The sequence below is a fragment of the Abrus precatorius genome, unplaced genomic scaffold (genome assembly GCF_003935025.1).
Source record: "Abrus precatorius isolate BTA unplaced genomic scaffold, Abrus_2018 Scaffold11, whole genome shotgun sequence".
Taxonomy (NCBI): domain Eukaryota; kingdom Viridiplantae; phylum Streptophyta; class Magnoliopsida; order Fabales; family Fabaceae; genus Abrus; species Abrus precatorius.
The window spans coordinates 6,020,015-6,035,682 of NW_020874303.1; the positions used below are offsets into that span (position 1 = coordinate 6,020,015).

At 29.7% G+C, this 15,668-nt stretch overlaps 1 protein-coding gene across 1 annotated transcript; it reads left to right on the top strand.

Moving 5' to 3' along the window:
- The first annotated feature begins 6,019 nt into the window (after positions 1 to 6,019).
- On the top strand, positions 6,020 to 8,559 carry LOC113855522 (11-oxo-beta-amyrin 30-oxidase-like). The gene is given in 5 exon segments (XM_027487163.1): positions 6,020 to 6,137; positions 7,133 to 7,199; positions 7,684 to 7,925; positions 7,928 to 8,070; positions 8,329 to 8,559. Coding segments are annotated over 5 exon segments (801 nt in total).
- The last annotated feature ends 7,109 nt before the right edge of the window (positions 8,560 to 15,668 follow it).

Sequence of the window (15,668 nt, forward strand, 5' to 3'; positions counted from 1 at the left end):
ATTTTGAGTGTGATTTTATTACTCTTCTTTTTATAAATAGAGAAATGTTACCCTTTTTAAACCACTTTTGATAATTTATTAAAATTATAAAAAATTATTTTTATTTTTATTTAATAATATTTTAATATTTTTATAATTTTTAATAAAAAATTTATTTAATAATTAAAAATATGTTTTTCATATTTTTTTTAAGTGTATTGTTACTTTAAAATGTTTATGATCACATTTTTAAATAATTTTATATAAAATATTTTATTATTGATTAATTAAATTGTAATAATATTTAAATAAAAAATATCAATAGACATCACGATTTAGACAACTCACTCTTATCATCCTTATGGACCTTATCCTTGTTTTGTCTTTCGTCCAACGATGCTTTCGATGCTTATTATTCAGTTTATCAATTTGTTAAGAATGAATTTGAGAAATTTAATTATTAAATTATATAACATAAGTTCAATGATTATATTTGTTAAATTTAAATGAAATAAGTATTTATAGTTTATATAATTTTATAATTAATATTTATTTTATTTCTAAAAATATAATAAATTAAAATAAAAATTAATTAATATCAGATTCATTAAATAAATAATTTTTCGTATTAATAAATGTACGTCCTTGCACAAAGTTATTACTAAAAATACATTTATCAACTCTAATTTAATATATATATATATATATATATATATATATATACTTAAATAGACGATAATAATTTATTTTAAAAAAATGTTATATGTTGATAAATATAATCTAAACATTCTTTGGTCATCGTATTTATAATTTTTATATAAATTATAAAAATTATATGCAAAATAAATAAACCACTTGCTATTTTTCATTTAAAATAAAATATAAAGATTGAAAAATTAAAAATTTAAATTATTACATGTTTTACTAAAATTATAATAATAAAAAATTTAAATACTTGACTTCATAATAATATCAAATTCTATTAATTAAATGTAACATACAATTAATTTAACATTATTATTAAATATGAATTTTTTTAAACAAAATATATTGCAAGCAGTAAAACAGAGATGTTTCACCGTAAAGATTAATAAAGCCACGTTCATGGAGAATTCTAATATCCTCATTTTTTTTTGTAAAAAGTAAGGGAAAGAAAACTTTTGTAAAAGTTATCATATATTATAGACCGTTGATTTTAATCGAATAGTTAAGAATAAACTATAGGATACAAGTTATTCAAGTTAGATTTATGAAATGATACATTGGTAATTTCATGTTTCTATTCTTTCTTTGTGTTATCTTTATCTTTTTCTTTTTGGTGGTCGTCATCTTGTTCTCTTCATCCTCAGCGTTATGTTGCTGTTTTCATTATTTTTTTTCTGTCATTCAGTGTGAGATCATAAAGGATTAACAAATTGCAGAACTCTTTATTTTAAATTGAAAGGTGAAAAGGTCAGTTTATACAAGTTTATAGTATAAGTCGTGGAATAAAGTAAGGTGAACAACAATGTCGAGTTGTGAAGATTCAAGTTAGAGTACGGATGAAGACAATGTTATCATTGTTAATACATCCGTTTAATAACTTACAAAGATTGGTGGAAACAAAGTCAAAAGAAATGTGGAGGGTTTATGGAAAATGATCATCGTCATCCTCATCAATCAAGAATGATAGTTTAATTTTTGTGTTTGTGTTGTTTATTAGGTTATTTTTGTGTTGTAAATTACAATCTATTTCAAAGCCTGTTAGTGAAAAAAACACGTGATAATATTTCAAAGACATAGTCATTTCATCGTAATTTGAACTCTTATTCATTCAAGTAACGTTTATGAAGGGTGCTTAATATAGCTTAGTTAAGATTCATTAACATCGATGGTCGATACACATGTGGCTAAATTGTTAATGTTAATGTCAACATATCTGGATTGAACGAATAAACTGACATTATTTTATGTCAGTTGGTATACAGACGATTATATGACATTTGCATACTTAAACGGTAGGTCAAATATAAAATATAATAAAGAATGAAAAGTATTATACAAATTAGGTGTAAGTCTTTGCAAAATTGGATAGTTTTTGCAACTGGTCAATAGTTAACAAATGTAAATTTGTTTACTATCTGTAACAATTAAGTCAAACATATTTGCATCAGTTGGATGGTGAACTCATGTTATAAAATGCGCCCTTTTTACATTTAACAATTTCACTGTATTTGTATCAGTTCTCTGCTGAACTGATATCATTTGTAGCTGCATTTGTTTGTACATCGTCGGTTAAAGAACTAATGAGAAAATTTTCAAAGCAAAACTTGTTTTCTATTATATTTATAACAACTTCAGAATAAGTGCAGGAATGGAATCGGAACGGCTACATAATTTTAAACACAATTTACTGGGGTTTGTGCATTACACTAGTGGCACAACCAACAATGAATATTGACATATGCATAGGTGTGACAGACATTAATAAATACAACATTAACCTCCTATAAAGGAAAGAGTTTAATGATAAATTGGAATTAATTCATTTTCACTAACAAAGTTTGGTAGAGGTTAAGATGTTCTAAATATAATAGTTACAACATAACGTGGTATAGTTACATAGAGAGTAAACTATCAATCAAACTTATGACAGGATCATCGTATAATTAATGTGGTACAACATGAATTTTAAGGTGTTGCACTGTATATTATAGAAATACTGTGCATGTAATCATCGTCATACGATACAGTGATGATGGGAAGTCAAAAACAACAACAGAGGGAGGGGCAATTTTAAAATATATATATATGCCTTCTTCCAGAAATGCATATTTCTTGCAAATCCTTTGTAATAAAAACGTGACCTGTTCAACAAAAAAAGTGTTGCCACAAGAACCCTCCCCTGCAAATAACATAGACAACACAAACAGTCAACCTACCGACATTGATGACCTTGGTCACTAACGTAAAAATAATAAAATATGGATAGTTTCTACAACTGTTCATTACTTAAAGAGATGTTAAATTGTCATCACTGTGAAACAAATGACTAGTAGACTTTTGCATCGGTTGTGTGATAAAACCAATGTCATTAGGCGACTACCTTTTACATTTGTGCATGGACTCTATTTAGATCAGTTGTGTGGCAAAACTGATGTCATTAGGCAATCACCTTTTACATATGCGCATAGACTCTATTTACATCGGTTGTGTGGCAAAACTGATGTCATTAGGCAACTACCTTTACATATTGTGCATATACTCTATTTATATCGATTGTGTGCTAAAACTGATGTCAGACTACCTTTTTCATATTGCACATACACTGTATTTAGATATTGGGTGCTAAAGTAATGTCTTCCCTTTACAATTGTCTCGTTACTATATCGTGTTAACCATAACTACATCGAATGTATGGAGAGTATGATATTAATGCAGTTTCATATGAGTATCGCAAAATTTACTTTCAATAGGTAGAATATTTACCTGCTAAACGGGTACGGGTATGACATATATATATATATGCTACTTATGTAATAGAGGCCTTAACTCAAAAGTCCATTATAGGAGGGAATTAGGGTTAATACTCAATACTTTATATATTTGGCTAAGTTCTCTCTATAGTCATTAACAATTATGTAATCATATGAATTACTCCACAACTTGTCCTATCAAGAGTTGTATTTTAAGAGTGTAATTTACATATAAATATCTAACCTATCATTTCTCATAGGATTGAGAGATCAAGTTCAATAACTTTCATAACAAGTAAGTCTTTTAATTAACAAGTAAGTCTAAAACTCTATTATAATAATTATTAATATTTTTAATTATCTTTATTTTTCTAATTTCATATAATCTTGTTTGAATAATTTTTTACTTACAATGGAGCAACTAAGAATTTAAGAAAAAAAAAATATAACTCACTTTTAGTTTTTAGAAATTTTTTTGTGGATGTTTTTATAAAATTTTAGTTAAGATAAAAATTTCACTATTTATTTTATGTTTTATGTTTTTTACTCAGTTTAGAGTTCTTTTATGGGCCATAATTATTTTATTTTTTTGAATAGATAAATTTTTTATTTTGAATATATATTTGAGCAATATTATCTTTCAATTTATAATTTTCTATTTTTAAATTTTTTTATGCAAAATAAAAGGTTTAAAAATTTAATATAAATATTTATGTTACTCAACTAAAAGAATGCATATTTAAAGATATAAAAAATTATCTATTTAAATTTGTTTTACAAGATTAACATAAAAATTATTTACTAATAAACTAAACCATAAAAATAATTTGTTTCATATTTTTAATAGAAAATTTTATTTACTATTTTATATCATTTAATTAGGTTAATACAATTTAATTATTATATGATTAATACAAAAAATTAATTCTTGTTATATTCTAGTTTCTTTTGGTATTGTTAGATAAAAGTAATATGTAAACCTAAAAGATAAGTGTTTGCTCTCATTTAAAGAGCTTAATTTTGATGAAGAGATAAAATAGTTTATGGAAATGTTTCTCCACCAATTTTGGTGTGCAACTTTTTGTTGATATATTTAGATGTGAATAAGATAATTATATATAATATACTATATTAGTTTAAATTTATGATAACTATTTTACCTTTCCCTTTTTATGCTCATTTTTGGTAATCCATGTTCCTCCCTCCTTTTTGGCCTATGTGCAAATGGTTCTGCAATTTAGTTTAAAAGTAACTCTCTTTTTCTTTCGTAAATAGTCCGTCTTTTGCAGTTATTTAGACACTGTGTTATAAAGTTTGCTTAGTTTAATACATAAGAACTAGTGTTTATTGTTATTTTATTTAAATAATATTTGTTTGAAATATTTTTTATAATTATATTAATACTAAAAATATTTTGAATAAAATTTATTTAAGAGACAATAAACATTTTCATAAAAATATATATGCTAGGCTTACAAAATCAATGCCAACCTAGAGTATACAGTTGGAAATGAAAATAGACTAGACTTTGCATAAATAGACGTGACTTGTTTAATAATTTTGAAGTTAATTTTGACTTGTTATTTGTCAAAAGCTTTTTATTAAGCATAGTCTATCTTTTTTAAAAGTTTGATTTGACCTATTAACCTTTTTAATAGTCTACTTCGTATTAAGACATTCAATAGGTTATTAAGCTTCTTTATAAATAAACTATTAAACTATCTAAATAGGTATGTCGTATCAAGAGAATCAATATGGCTCTCTATCTTAGAGAGTATGTAGTAGAGATATTATTCAACTCTAATAAAAAATATTAGAATTTTTAATTTTAAGATTTTATTATTTTAAAATTTAATTAATTTAATATAATATTATAGTATAATTTTTATATAAAATTATTTAATATATTATTACAAATTTTATAAATTTTAAATAAGTCATTTAATAGACCTAATAGACTTTTTTTTAAGTTTAAATCTAACCTAATTAATTAATTAATTTTTTTTAAAAGTCTAAATTAAACTTATTAATTAAATAGGTCAGGCCTAGTTAAGCTTTAAAAAAACTAAGTCATAGACCCTTATTAGACGGTCTGACCTATTTCCATTCCTATATGCAGGTATATACTAAACTGAGTTACTTTGTAATGATATTTAACAAATTCTTTACGTTCTTATTTATAGATACTTGCAAGATATTCAACAAAATTATAATATTATTGATTAAGTCTTAGAAACTCTATATACAATCATATTTACAGAATTCAGCATCAATCGGAAGTTTGAAAGATAATAATTTCGCTTATAAATAATAACAAAAATAATAACAACAACAAAAATAACAAGAAAACTATTAATAAAGACTTTTTCATTATTATTAATGGTATTGTAAAAGTAATGATTCCACTTGTTTTTCATTTCTTAGAATGAGATATTTATAGAAAGACCTTGCATTAACAACTACCACGTTAAACAACTAATGACTCAAATAGCACACATGAAATTATCCATTTTCTTCGATTGATGCTTTCTTTTTGTTTTCTTATTTAGCTTTAAATTTAAGCCTTGTCATAAAGTATGTTGGTGATGGTAGGGAAGAATTCATTTATTTGGTTTCGACCAAAACCAAGGGTGACCCTCACTGATCCTGAGCTAATTAAAGATGTACTTAACAAAATCTATGACTTTTCAAAGCCTGAAGCAAGTCCGCTTGTCAAGTCACTAGCTACAGGCCTTGTAAACTATGAAGGAGAAAAGTGGAATAAGCACAGAAGAATAGTTAGCCCTTCATTTAATTTAGAAAAATTGAAGGTTAGTTTTTCATTACTAGATCTTTTATATCGACTTCTATGTCTTTTGAAAACATGATGACAAAACACTAGGAAATTGAATTTCGAGTGTCTTGTAGTGAAATATATATTTTTTTCTTTTTATAAATATGATTAGATTTAATCTTAATTTTTCTATTGTTTTTCTGTTGGTTTTATAATTTTCATAAATATTAAAACTTTTGAAACAACATTTCTTCTTCTTATGTTAGTCTCTTTTGCTATAAGTTCTGTTCATCTTTTCTGCTCTCTCATGTTCTCTTTATCTTTTCTGCTCTCTCATGTTCTCTTTATCTTTTCTGTTAGCTTGTTCTCTTTGTCTTCTCTTACTAATAAATTGATTTTTTTTCACATCTGTAGGTACCTCTTCATCCTCCTCTCTTCATTTTTTTTGTGCTAACAATTAGTTTTTTTCTTATATATGTAGATACCTTTTCATTCTATGTTGCTTTCTTCATATTTCTGCGCTAACAAATTATTTTTTTTTCATATCCATACATACTTCTTCATTCTCTATTTCTTTCTTCTTCTCTTTGTTAAAGGTGAATCATCCATTTTCTTTTTTTTTCTTTTTTTTCTCTATTAATGTTAAAAATCATCCTACTAATTTTTATTTTTTTTTTCTGTTTGGTTCATGCAGATTTGGATTGTTTGGTTAACACCAATTCTACATTTTGATTTAAACGTAATAATAAATTAATTTTACTTTGCAACAGAAAACTAAAAAAAAATCAATTTCAAATTCAGATTCGCGGTTATACTTTAGAGAGTGATTTCGCGTGAAACCGCTCTCTAATCTTACATCTATACTTTGCACATCAAATAGCACAAGATTTTAGAACAATTTTAAATGCTCTCTAATTTAAAATAGAACCGCTCTCAGATCTTCATTCTGGCGTAGTGAAAGTTGCAATGAAAGTTTACATCCCAGGATATAGGTAAAATTAATATGTGTTTGCGAGTGTTTAATAAACTAAAGTGATCAAGTTTATTAGATGAGATTTTTTAAGTGAACTAACCTTATCATATATTTCATAATGGAATAGATTATTATTAAATAGTATTTATCATTAAGAATCAAAGACATTTGTTTCATAAAATAAATAATTTATCATACATTATGACAGAAGTACGTGGCATCTGTTATTTGCAACTTAAAAAGTAAAATTTTTCATTCAAAATAAAGATACTAGCAAGTAAAGTTTATCATTAAGAATCTATGTATTATATTCAATGTATATTTATCTACAAAGTGTTGTAATGTGAAGAATAGATGTAATTGATCTTCTCAAAAATGCAACTTAGAACAGACAATATACTGCTGGAAAATCAAAACTACGTATAATGTTATTAGAATAGTCACTAGAAGGCTAGTTGATGATATTGGAAAGAGTAGGATTGACTATATATGGTTACTTGCAGATTTCTACCCACTACTATTCATAGAAGAATGAGAGAAATTGACAGGGACATAAAAGCTTCACTTATGGATATGATTCACAAGAGAGAGAAAGCACTAAAGGCAGGTGAAGCTACTAAGGATGATTTCTTAGGTATATTATTGGAGTCAAATCGCAAGGAAATTAAAGAACACGGAAATAACAAGAATGTTGGACTGAATTTTGAAGATGTAATCGAAGAATGTAAGCTATTCTACTTTGCAGGCAAGAAACCACAGCAGTTTTACTTGTTTAGACAATGGTCTTATTAAGCAAGTACACTCATTGGCAAGCACGGGCAAGAGAGGAAGTTTTTCGCGTCTTTGGCAAACAAAAACCAGATTTTGATGGGCTAAGTCGCCTTAAGATCGTAAGTGTTATATTATTAATTATCATAATATTAAATTGTCTGATCAAGGCAGGCGCAATATAAATGTAGGTTTAAAGTAAATTATAAGACAATTTTTTAACAAATTAATTACAGAGGTGTCTATTTTTAAGAAAATTACTTTTAATTATTACCCTTAAACTATAAATATATAGTTTTAATTAGGAGCCTCCCCTTAGACCGACCGTGAGTATGACCTTGATACTTGCTATTAATATAAATATTTTATTTTTGGAACAGGTTACCATGATTTTATATGAGGTTCTTAGGTTATACCCACCAGCAGTTATACTTAATCGATCTGTTTCCAAAGATGTGAAACTTGGAAACCTATCATTACCTGAGGGAGTGCAAGTTTCCTTACCAACAATGATAATTCACCGTGATTGTGGACTCTGGGGTGATGATGCTAAAGAGTTCAATCCTGAGAGATTTTATGAAGGAGTTCTAAAAGCAACAAATGGAATGTAATTAATAACAGTTGAATAAGAATTCATAAATTTCAATACATTCTTAATTATTCAATCATTAAAAAAACATTGTGAGAAAGAAATATTATGTTATGCCTATAATTTGATCTTCACATGTAATGTGTAACACCTAAATTTTTACTTTCCAAAATAACAATAGATTTCGCAAAATAGGGAGAATAAACTTTTTTATTTCAATAAAATTCTCATTAAATGTTCTAAATTATGAAAAGGATTACAAGTTCATATCAAATAACTACTACATGACCTATTCAAATACAACAGTTTCAAATAATACTTTAAGTCCTATGGCAGTTCCATCCATCCCTTTTCACTGTGACCGGTGCTGATCGTCTTGATTACCTGAAAAATGAATGTAAAGGTGAGTACTCTACACTACTCGTTATACAAACAATCATAGAGTCTCACCTTGCACTTATTTTACATTATTTCTAACATAATTCATAAAAATACATTCAAAGGCAGCAATACTACTCCATTCAATTTAATTCAAACACTAATGCACTCACGGCATTAAACAGTTTATACACATAAAATTAACAAACAATAATTTCGTGCATTCACTGCACGCCAGCCACACTCACGGTGGCACTGTGATCACAAATTTTTACTATGGATGGTCGCTGGTTACCCCTGTCTCACGGATACCACGTGGGCAGTCATGGGTCGCTCAACAAAATTAGTGGTCAGAAGTCTAGTCAGAAAGAGAGTGTGTGGCCTGTGGCGTACCTGCTCCCACTGTCGGTGTCACCACCACTTCCACTCCCCAAGGTATTTCTACCGTCCTCATCTTCCACACCCCCAGTGTATCGCTGAATCATTTACAGCACGTTATACTGGCATTAATCACACCCCATTCACACACATTGTAATATTCATTCTCAGTATACGACATAAAGCCTACAATCATGCATAATGCACAGCACTAGGCCCTCATTCGTTTTACAGTACACAACACAAAGCCTATATTCATTCATATTACACGGCCCTTAGGCCCACACTTATTCATAATATTCATTCAGCTATAAGGCACAAGCGCCCACATGCATTTACAACATAATTCATTTCAACCACACACAACATTCACCATTGTACAAGGCTCTCGGCCTACACTTATTCACATTACATGGCACACACATTGCCCTTATTTACTCACACATTACTTTCAACATAATTCACCTTTACATTTCTCATTCATCAAGTATTAGCATACCCACACCACATAATCACCCATCATCGGTTTCCACATGCTATCACATCTCACAACACATAGCAAATTTCATCAAATACATATTTTCTACCCTCTATCTCACTCACATTGCAATATTCATCAAAATACACGACAATCTAACCCAAAGAGATAGGGTAGAGCCCCCCTTTACCTTGGATTGAAGACCCATACTCGAATTCAACCACGGAAATGCTCTCCACACGAATTTTGGCCTAAATACATGGAAGAACTCCATGAGAATCCAAGGAAACTGAGAAACAGAAAAAGGGGATGAAAAACAAAAACCGTAACCATTAAAACTCACCTCCAAGCGTTTCCAACACGAATCCAACCTTCAATCATGCTCCTGAACAGCTTTGGAGGCAATTTAATTTGTGGGATATGGTTTTGGGTTAAGAGAATCAAAGAAAATTTGAAGGGAAGGTGAGAAATAACCTTTCCCAAACCCTAACCCCCTTTCAATCCTCTCTGATAGCGACACTCTTGCTACAGCGATTCCCTCCCTCGCTACAGCGAAAAACTCAGACAAAACTGTACTATGATTTCTACAGAATCTCGCTAAAGCGAGACTGCATCCAGAAATACCGTCCAAACTGTCGCTTTGTTGCTACAGCTAGAATCCTCTTGCTGCAGCAAGAAATGCACAGTTTTATGCCTCACGCCCAGGGGCCTCTTGCTACAACGAGAATGCCTTGCAGCAGCATCCATACTTAGCCTGTTTTCAGCCCAATTATACACACACACACACACACATGCACACACATCTATATATATTATATCGACAAACATCATCATTACGCATTCAAATGCAAATTACATCTTTCACATTTACACGTATATATAAACACATATACATATATCAATAATAATTAATATTACAAAATTCGGGGCGTTATATAATGGTTCAAAAATGTTATGCCTCCAAGTAGTTCTCTTTCTTTTTTACTGTCAAAACAACCTTCCTACGTTAAAATCAAGTACCAAATTATAATTATTTCCTCTAATATTTTTTTTTCAAACTACATAGACAAAATTACTATTAAACTGCATTCATTGAAACTCAAGTGTCTATTTAAAATAAGTCATCACTAATTTGATCAACATATTTGGTCGTCAAAATTTAATTGAAGTATTAGTTTAGTCTTCTAAAAACATAATTAATTTACATCATCAAATTTATTCAAACACAAATTATTGCAATGCTAGAAACATCCTCCCTCTAGAAACTCCGAGCTACTTGAATTGGTGCATTTAGATGTTTGTGGTCCTTTGAAAGTAAAATCTTGTAGTAGTGCACTTTATTTTGTCATCTTTATTAATGACTATTTCAGAAAGCTGTAGGTTTATGTTTTAAAGACAAAAGACCAAGTACTGCAAAAGTTCAAGGAGTTTCATGCTTTGGTTGAGAGACAATCAGGTAAGAAATTGAAATGCATTCATACTGACAATGACGATGAGTATTTTGGACCATTTGATGTCTACTACAAGTAGCATGGTATTGCATATGAGAAGACTCCTCCTAAAACTCCTCAATTAAATGGTTTAGTAGAGTGGATGAACAAGACACTGATTGAGAGAGTGAGATGTATGTTTTCTGAAGCTAAGTTGCCCAAACATTTTTGGGGTGAGACACTATAAACAACGGTGCATGGTATGAATCTTAGTTCTACTATTGCATTGAACAAGAGGTAGCAAACAAAATTTGGTTTTGCAAAAATATCGAGTATGATCACTTAAGAGTCTTTGGTTGGAAGGCATTTGTGCATGTTCCAAGGGATAAAAGATCCAAGTTGAATGAAAAATCAAGGCAATGTATCTTTGTTAGAAGTTGTGATGTGAAGTTTATGGAAGACCAAACCATTGAAGACATTGATAAGGTAAAGAAGTCTACACCCAAGGAAGATAATGACATGATTAATATTCATCCAGTTTAGTCACCTACTCAGAATCTGGATAATGATGTTCTTAATGACCAGCAATATGATTATGTTGGTGACCAACAACCTAGAGATGAGGTAAATATTCTTATTAATGATATGATGATGCAGAGAAAAATGAGATGTCACAAGATGAAAATCTTGGTGATGTTCTTGAATCATCTCAAGTTCAACTCAGGAGATCTAATAGGAAAAGACAATCATCAACAAAGTATCTTCCTCATGAGTATGTAATGCCTATAGACAAAGGAGAACCTAAGTACTTTAAAGAGACCATGGAGAGTGATGAAAAACAAAAGTGGCTGGATGCAATGAAGGATGAGATGAATCTTACATGATAATCACACTTTTAATTTGGTGAAGTTACCTAAGGGTATGAAGGCCTTGAATAAAAGGTGGATTTATAGAGTGAAGCATGAAAGTAACTCTATCTCTCTAATGGTTCAGGTTCTAAAAAATGCTAGCAATTCTATAGAAAAAAAAGATGGAGAGAAGGAATCTGAAAAAGAAAAATCTGAAGAGAAAATTCATCTTAAGCAGAAGTTGGTAATAGATGAAGCATACTGGAACAGAACAAAGAAGCAAATCCTAAAAGACTATTTTAAGCCCAAAATCTCACCACCATATATCAAATTGCCTTACTCGAATTTGAACAAAAACAAAAGAAAAGAGGAGTAGTATTCTAAATTTTTAGATATTTTCAAGAAGCTGCAAATCAACATATCATTTACTAAAGCACTAGAGCATATGTCCCTTTTTGCAAAATTCATGAAAGATCTCCCTCCAAGAAGAGACAGTTATAGGAGGATACTACCATTGCATTATCTAAGGAGTGCAGTGCAATTCTGCAAAAAAAGTTGTCTCTTAAATTGTAAGACCAAGGCAATTTTACAATTCATCGCACAATAGGGAATATCACCATAGACAAAGCACTTTATGACTTAGGAGTTAGCATAAACCTCATGTCATTGTCAATACTGAAAAAACTTGGAGTAAATGAGATCAAGAGTACAAGAATGACACTACAACTTACAGATAACTCCATTAAATACTCATATGGCATGATAGAAGACATGCTAGTCAAAGTGGATAAGTTTATTTTTTCAATAGATTTCATCATATTAGATATGGATAAAGATGCTAAGGTGCCATTTATTTTAGGTAGACCCTTTCTGGCTACTAGTCAAGCACTTGTTGATGTGCAATAGAGGCAACTGATGCTACGAGTACGTGATCAGAAAGTCATATTCAATATATTCAAAGCAATGTAGCACCCCGATGATAAAGATACTTGTTTTCTGGTGGACATGATGGACTCACTCTTGGCAGCAGTGAATTTGATGTAGAAATCTTATGCAGACCCCCCTAAAAAAGGTTGTAAATTTAGTTATAAGGAGTGATAAAGAAAGTTATTACGATGTGCAAGAGTGTATATAGTAGCTAGAAGCTCAACCAATTTTGCAGAAAAGTTCAACATGATAATCATTGAATGAAGGAAAAGTTAAAGAATCATTGAGGCTGGAGTTGAAACCTTTGCCCCACACTTAAAATATGCTTTTTTTTAGGGGAGAAGGAAACATTTATGTTATAAATAACAACACCCTCTCACAATTAGATGAAGAGAAGTTATTAAGAGTATTTAGGGAGCACAAAACAGCCATTGGTTGGTCTAGTGTAGATTTAAAGGAAATTAGTCCAACATTCTGCATGCATAGAATTAAATTAGAAGATAGATTTCCATGTGTGGTGCAGCCACAACGAAGACTTAACCCAACAATGAAAGAGATAGTGAAAAATGAGGTGTTGAAACTTCTTGCAGTAGGAATGATTTACCCCATTTCAAACAGCAAATGGGTGTTGGATCTTTTCCTTAAAATGCAGCAAGTATATCGAGTCGTTTGTAAGTAATAACTTGTAGAGTACCAAGATATCGTTCTCAGAGAGCAATTCAATTTGTATTAATTGTTAAGATAAAAATTAATTAAGCTTATATACAATAGAATGAATTAATAATTTTCATAAGGTTTAAACAACAATTGTAATGTAAAATAATAATGTAAAATGTCATAAAATTCAAAATGAAGAAGCTAGGATTAAATTTCATCTATCTCCCTCTTTGTATTCTAGTAATTCATAGATAAACATAGCGATCATTTCCAGTGAATTTGATGCTAAATACAAAAATCATATACTTCAATTCCTTGAGAATATATTTCTAAGATTATTTCTTAAATGTTGATTCCTCAAACAGTTAACAAACTATCCAGCATTAAAATTAAGATCTCAAAGCAATCAATAACTTGAAATCTATCCTAAAGTAACCAGTTATCGAGTAATCTTAGTCAACTTTGGATCTAAGTAATATCTTCCTAGGATATAACTAAAATCTGAGCTCAAGAAGCTATCAAATAGACAGATTCAAACATTAACACGGATTGAAATCACCAATTCAATAGGAATGAAGAAGAAACAACTATATTTATATAAATTACTGAGAATACATCAAGTTTAAATATTTACATTCAATCCTATACAAATTTTAATTGCTCATTGCAGCCATAGTAACAAGAAAGGAGATATAAACGGTGTATAACATCAAACTTTGAGTATTCCTACTTTTTCTCTCTGCCCTCCACCGTTCTCTCTCTCTCTCTCTAGAAATGAAAAATAGAACAGTCCCCCTTCGAAAACATAAAAGTCATATTTTATACTGGTTTGGACGAAGCTTCTCTTGCTACAGCGATACCCTCTCGCTGTAGTGAGACATAGAGAAACAAATTAGGTCATTCTGTCTACCTCTCGTTGTAGTGACATACTTCTTGCTAGAGCGAGACAAAGACTCTTGCTGCAACGATGCATTATCGCTGTAGCGAGAGGAGTATAGAATCGCCCTCATTACACTTAAGCATTCTCACTGCAGTGAGGGTATCTCGCTATAACGGAAAACCTTCAGAAGCTAATTTTTCTGCAACTTCATGCTTTATGTGCCATTTTTCTTAGCTTTTCAATTTTTTTCAACTTTGAGTAATGTTTCTCTTTTGATTCCAACTACAAAATGTATCAAAAAGGAATCAAAATACTTACAATTGCATTCTTTTCCTGAAATATACAAGTAATTGTAAAAGTTCTAAGTTTAGGAGAAATTTAACAAAATAATTCAAACTTTTAACATGAAAAGTGCTCAGGTCTTCATCTAAAATTACTCATTTTATACATTTAATAGTGTGTAAGTCCAGTTCAAGTGGTACCAAAAAAAGGAGTAAGAAGTTTCCTGAGACATGCTAGCTTTTACAGAAGATTCATCCAGGACTTCTCAAAAATTGCCAAGCCACTTTGCACATTGTTGAATAAGGATCCCTTATTTGTTTTTTTTTTTTTATGATAAATGCATGCTTTATTTAATTCTACTAAGCATAAACTGATCACAACACCTATAATCATTGCATTTGATTGGAATAAACCATTTCAAATCATGTGTGATGCTAGAGTTTTTGTTGTAAGGGCTGTTCTGGGACAAAAAAATGGTAAGATCTTTCACACCATTTATGATGCAAGGTTCTAAATGAAACACAAATACACTATGCCACAAATGAAAAGGAATTTCTTTCTGTAGTTTTTGCTTTAGAAAAATTCAGGTCATATCTCATTGGTTTTAAGGTAATTATTCATACTGATCATGCAACACTTAAATTTTTGTTTTCAACGAAAGAATATAAACCAAAACTAATCTGTTGGATCTTGTTGTTCATCTTTCTAGGCTGGAAGGGACTATATTCTTAAACCCAGGGGAAGAAATTTAGGAAAATTTTCCAGAAGAACAGCTGCTAGCAGTAACAGAATGTTCTTGAGCGATTGTCCCTTAGCAATTAACTTGGTAGATGAGGAAAAAGTTCTTTAAAGATGCAAATCAGTTTATATGGG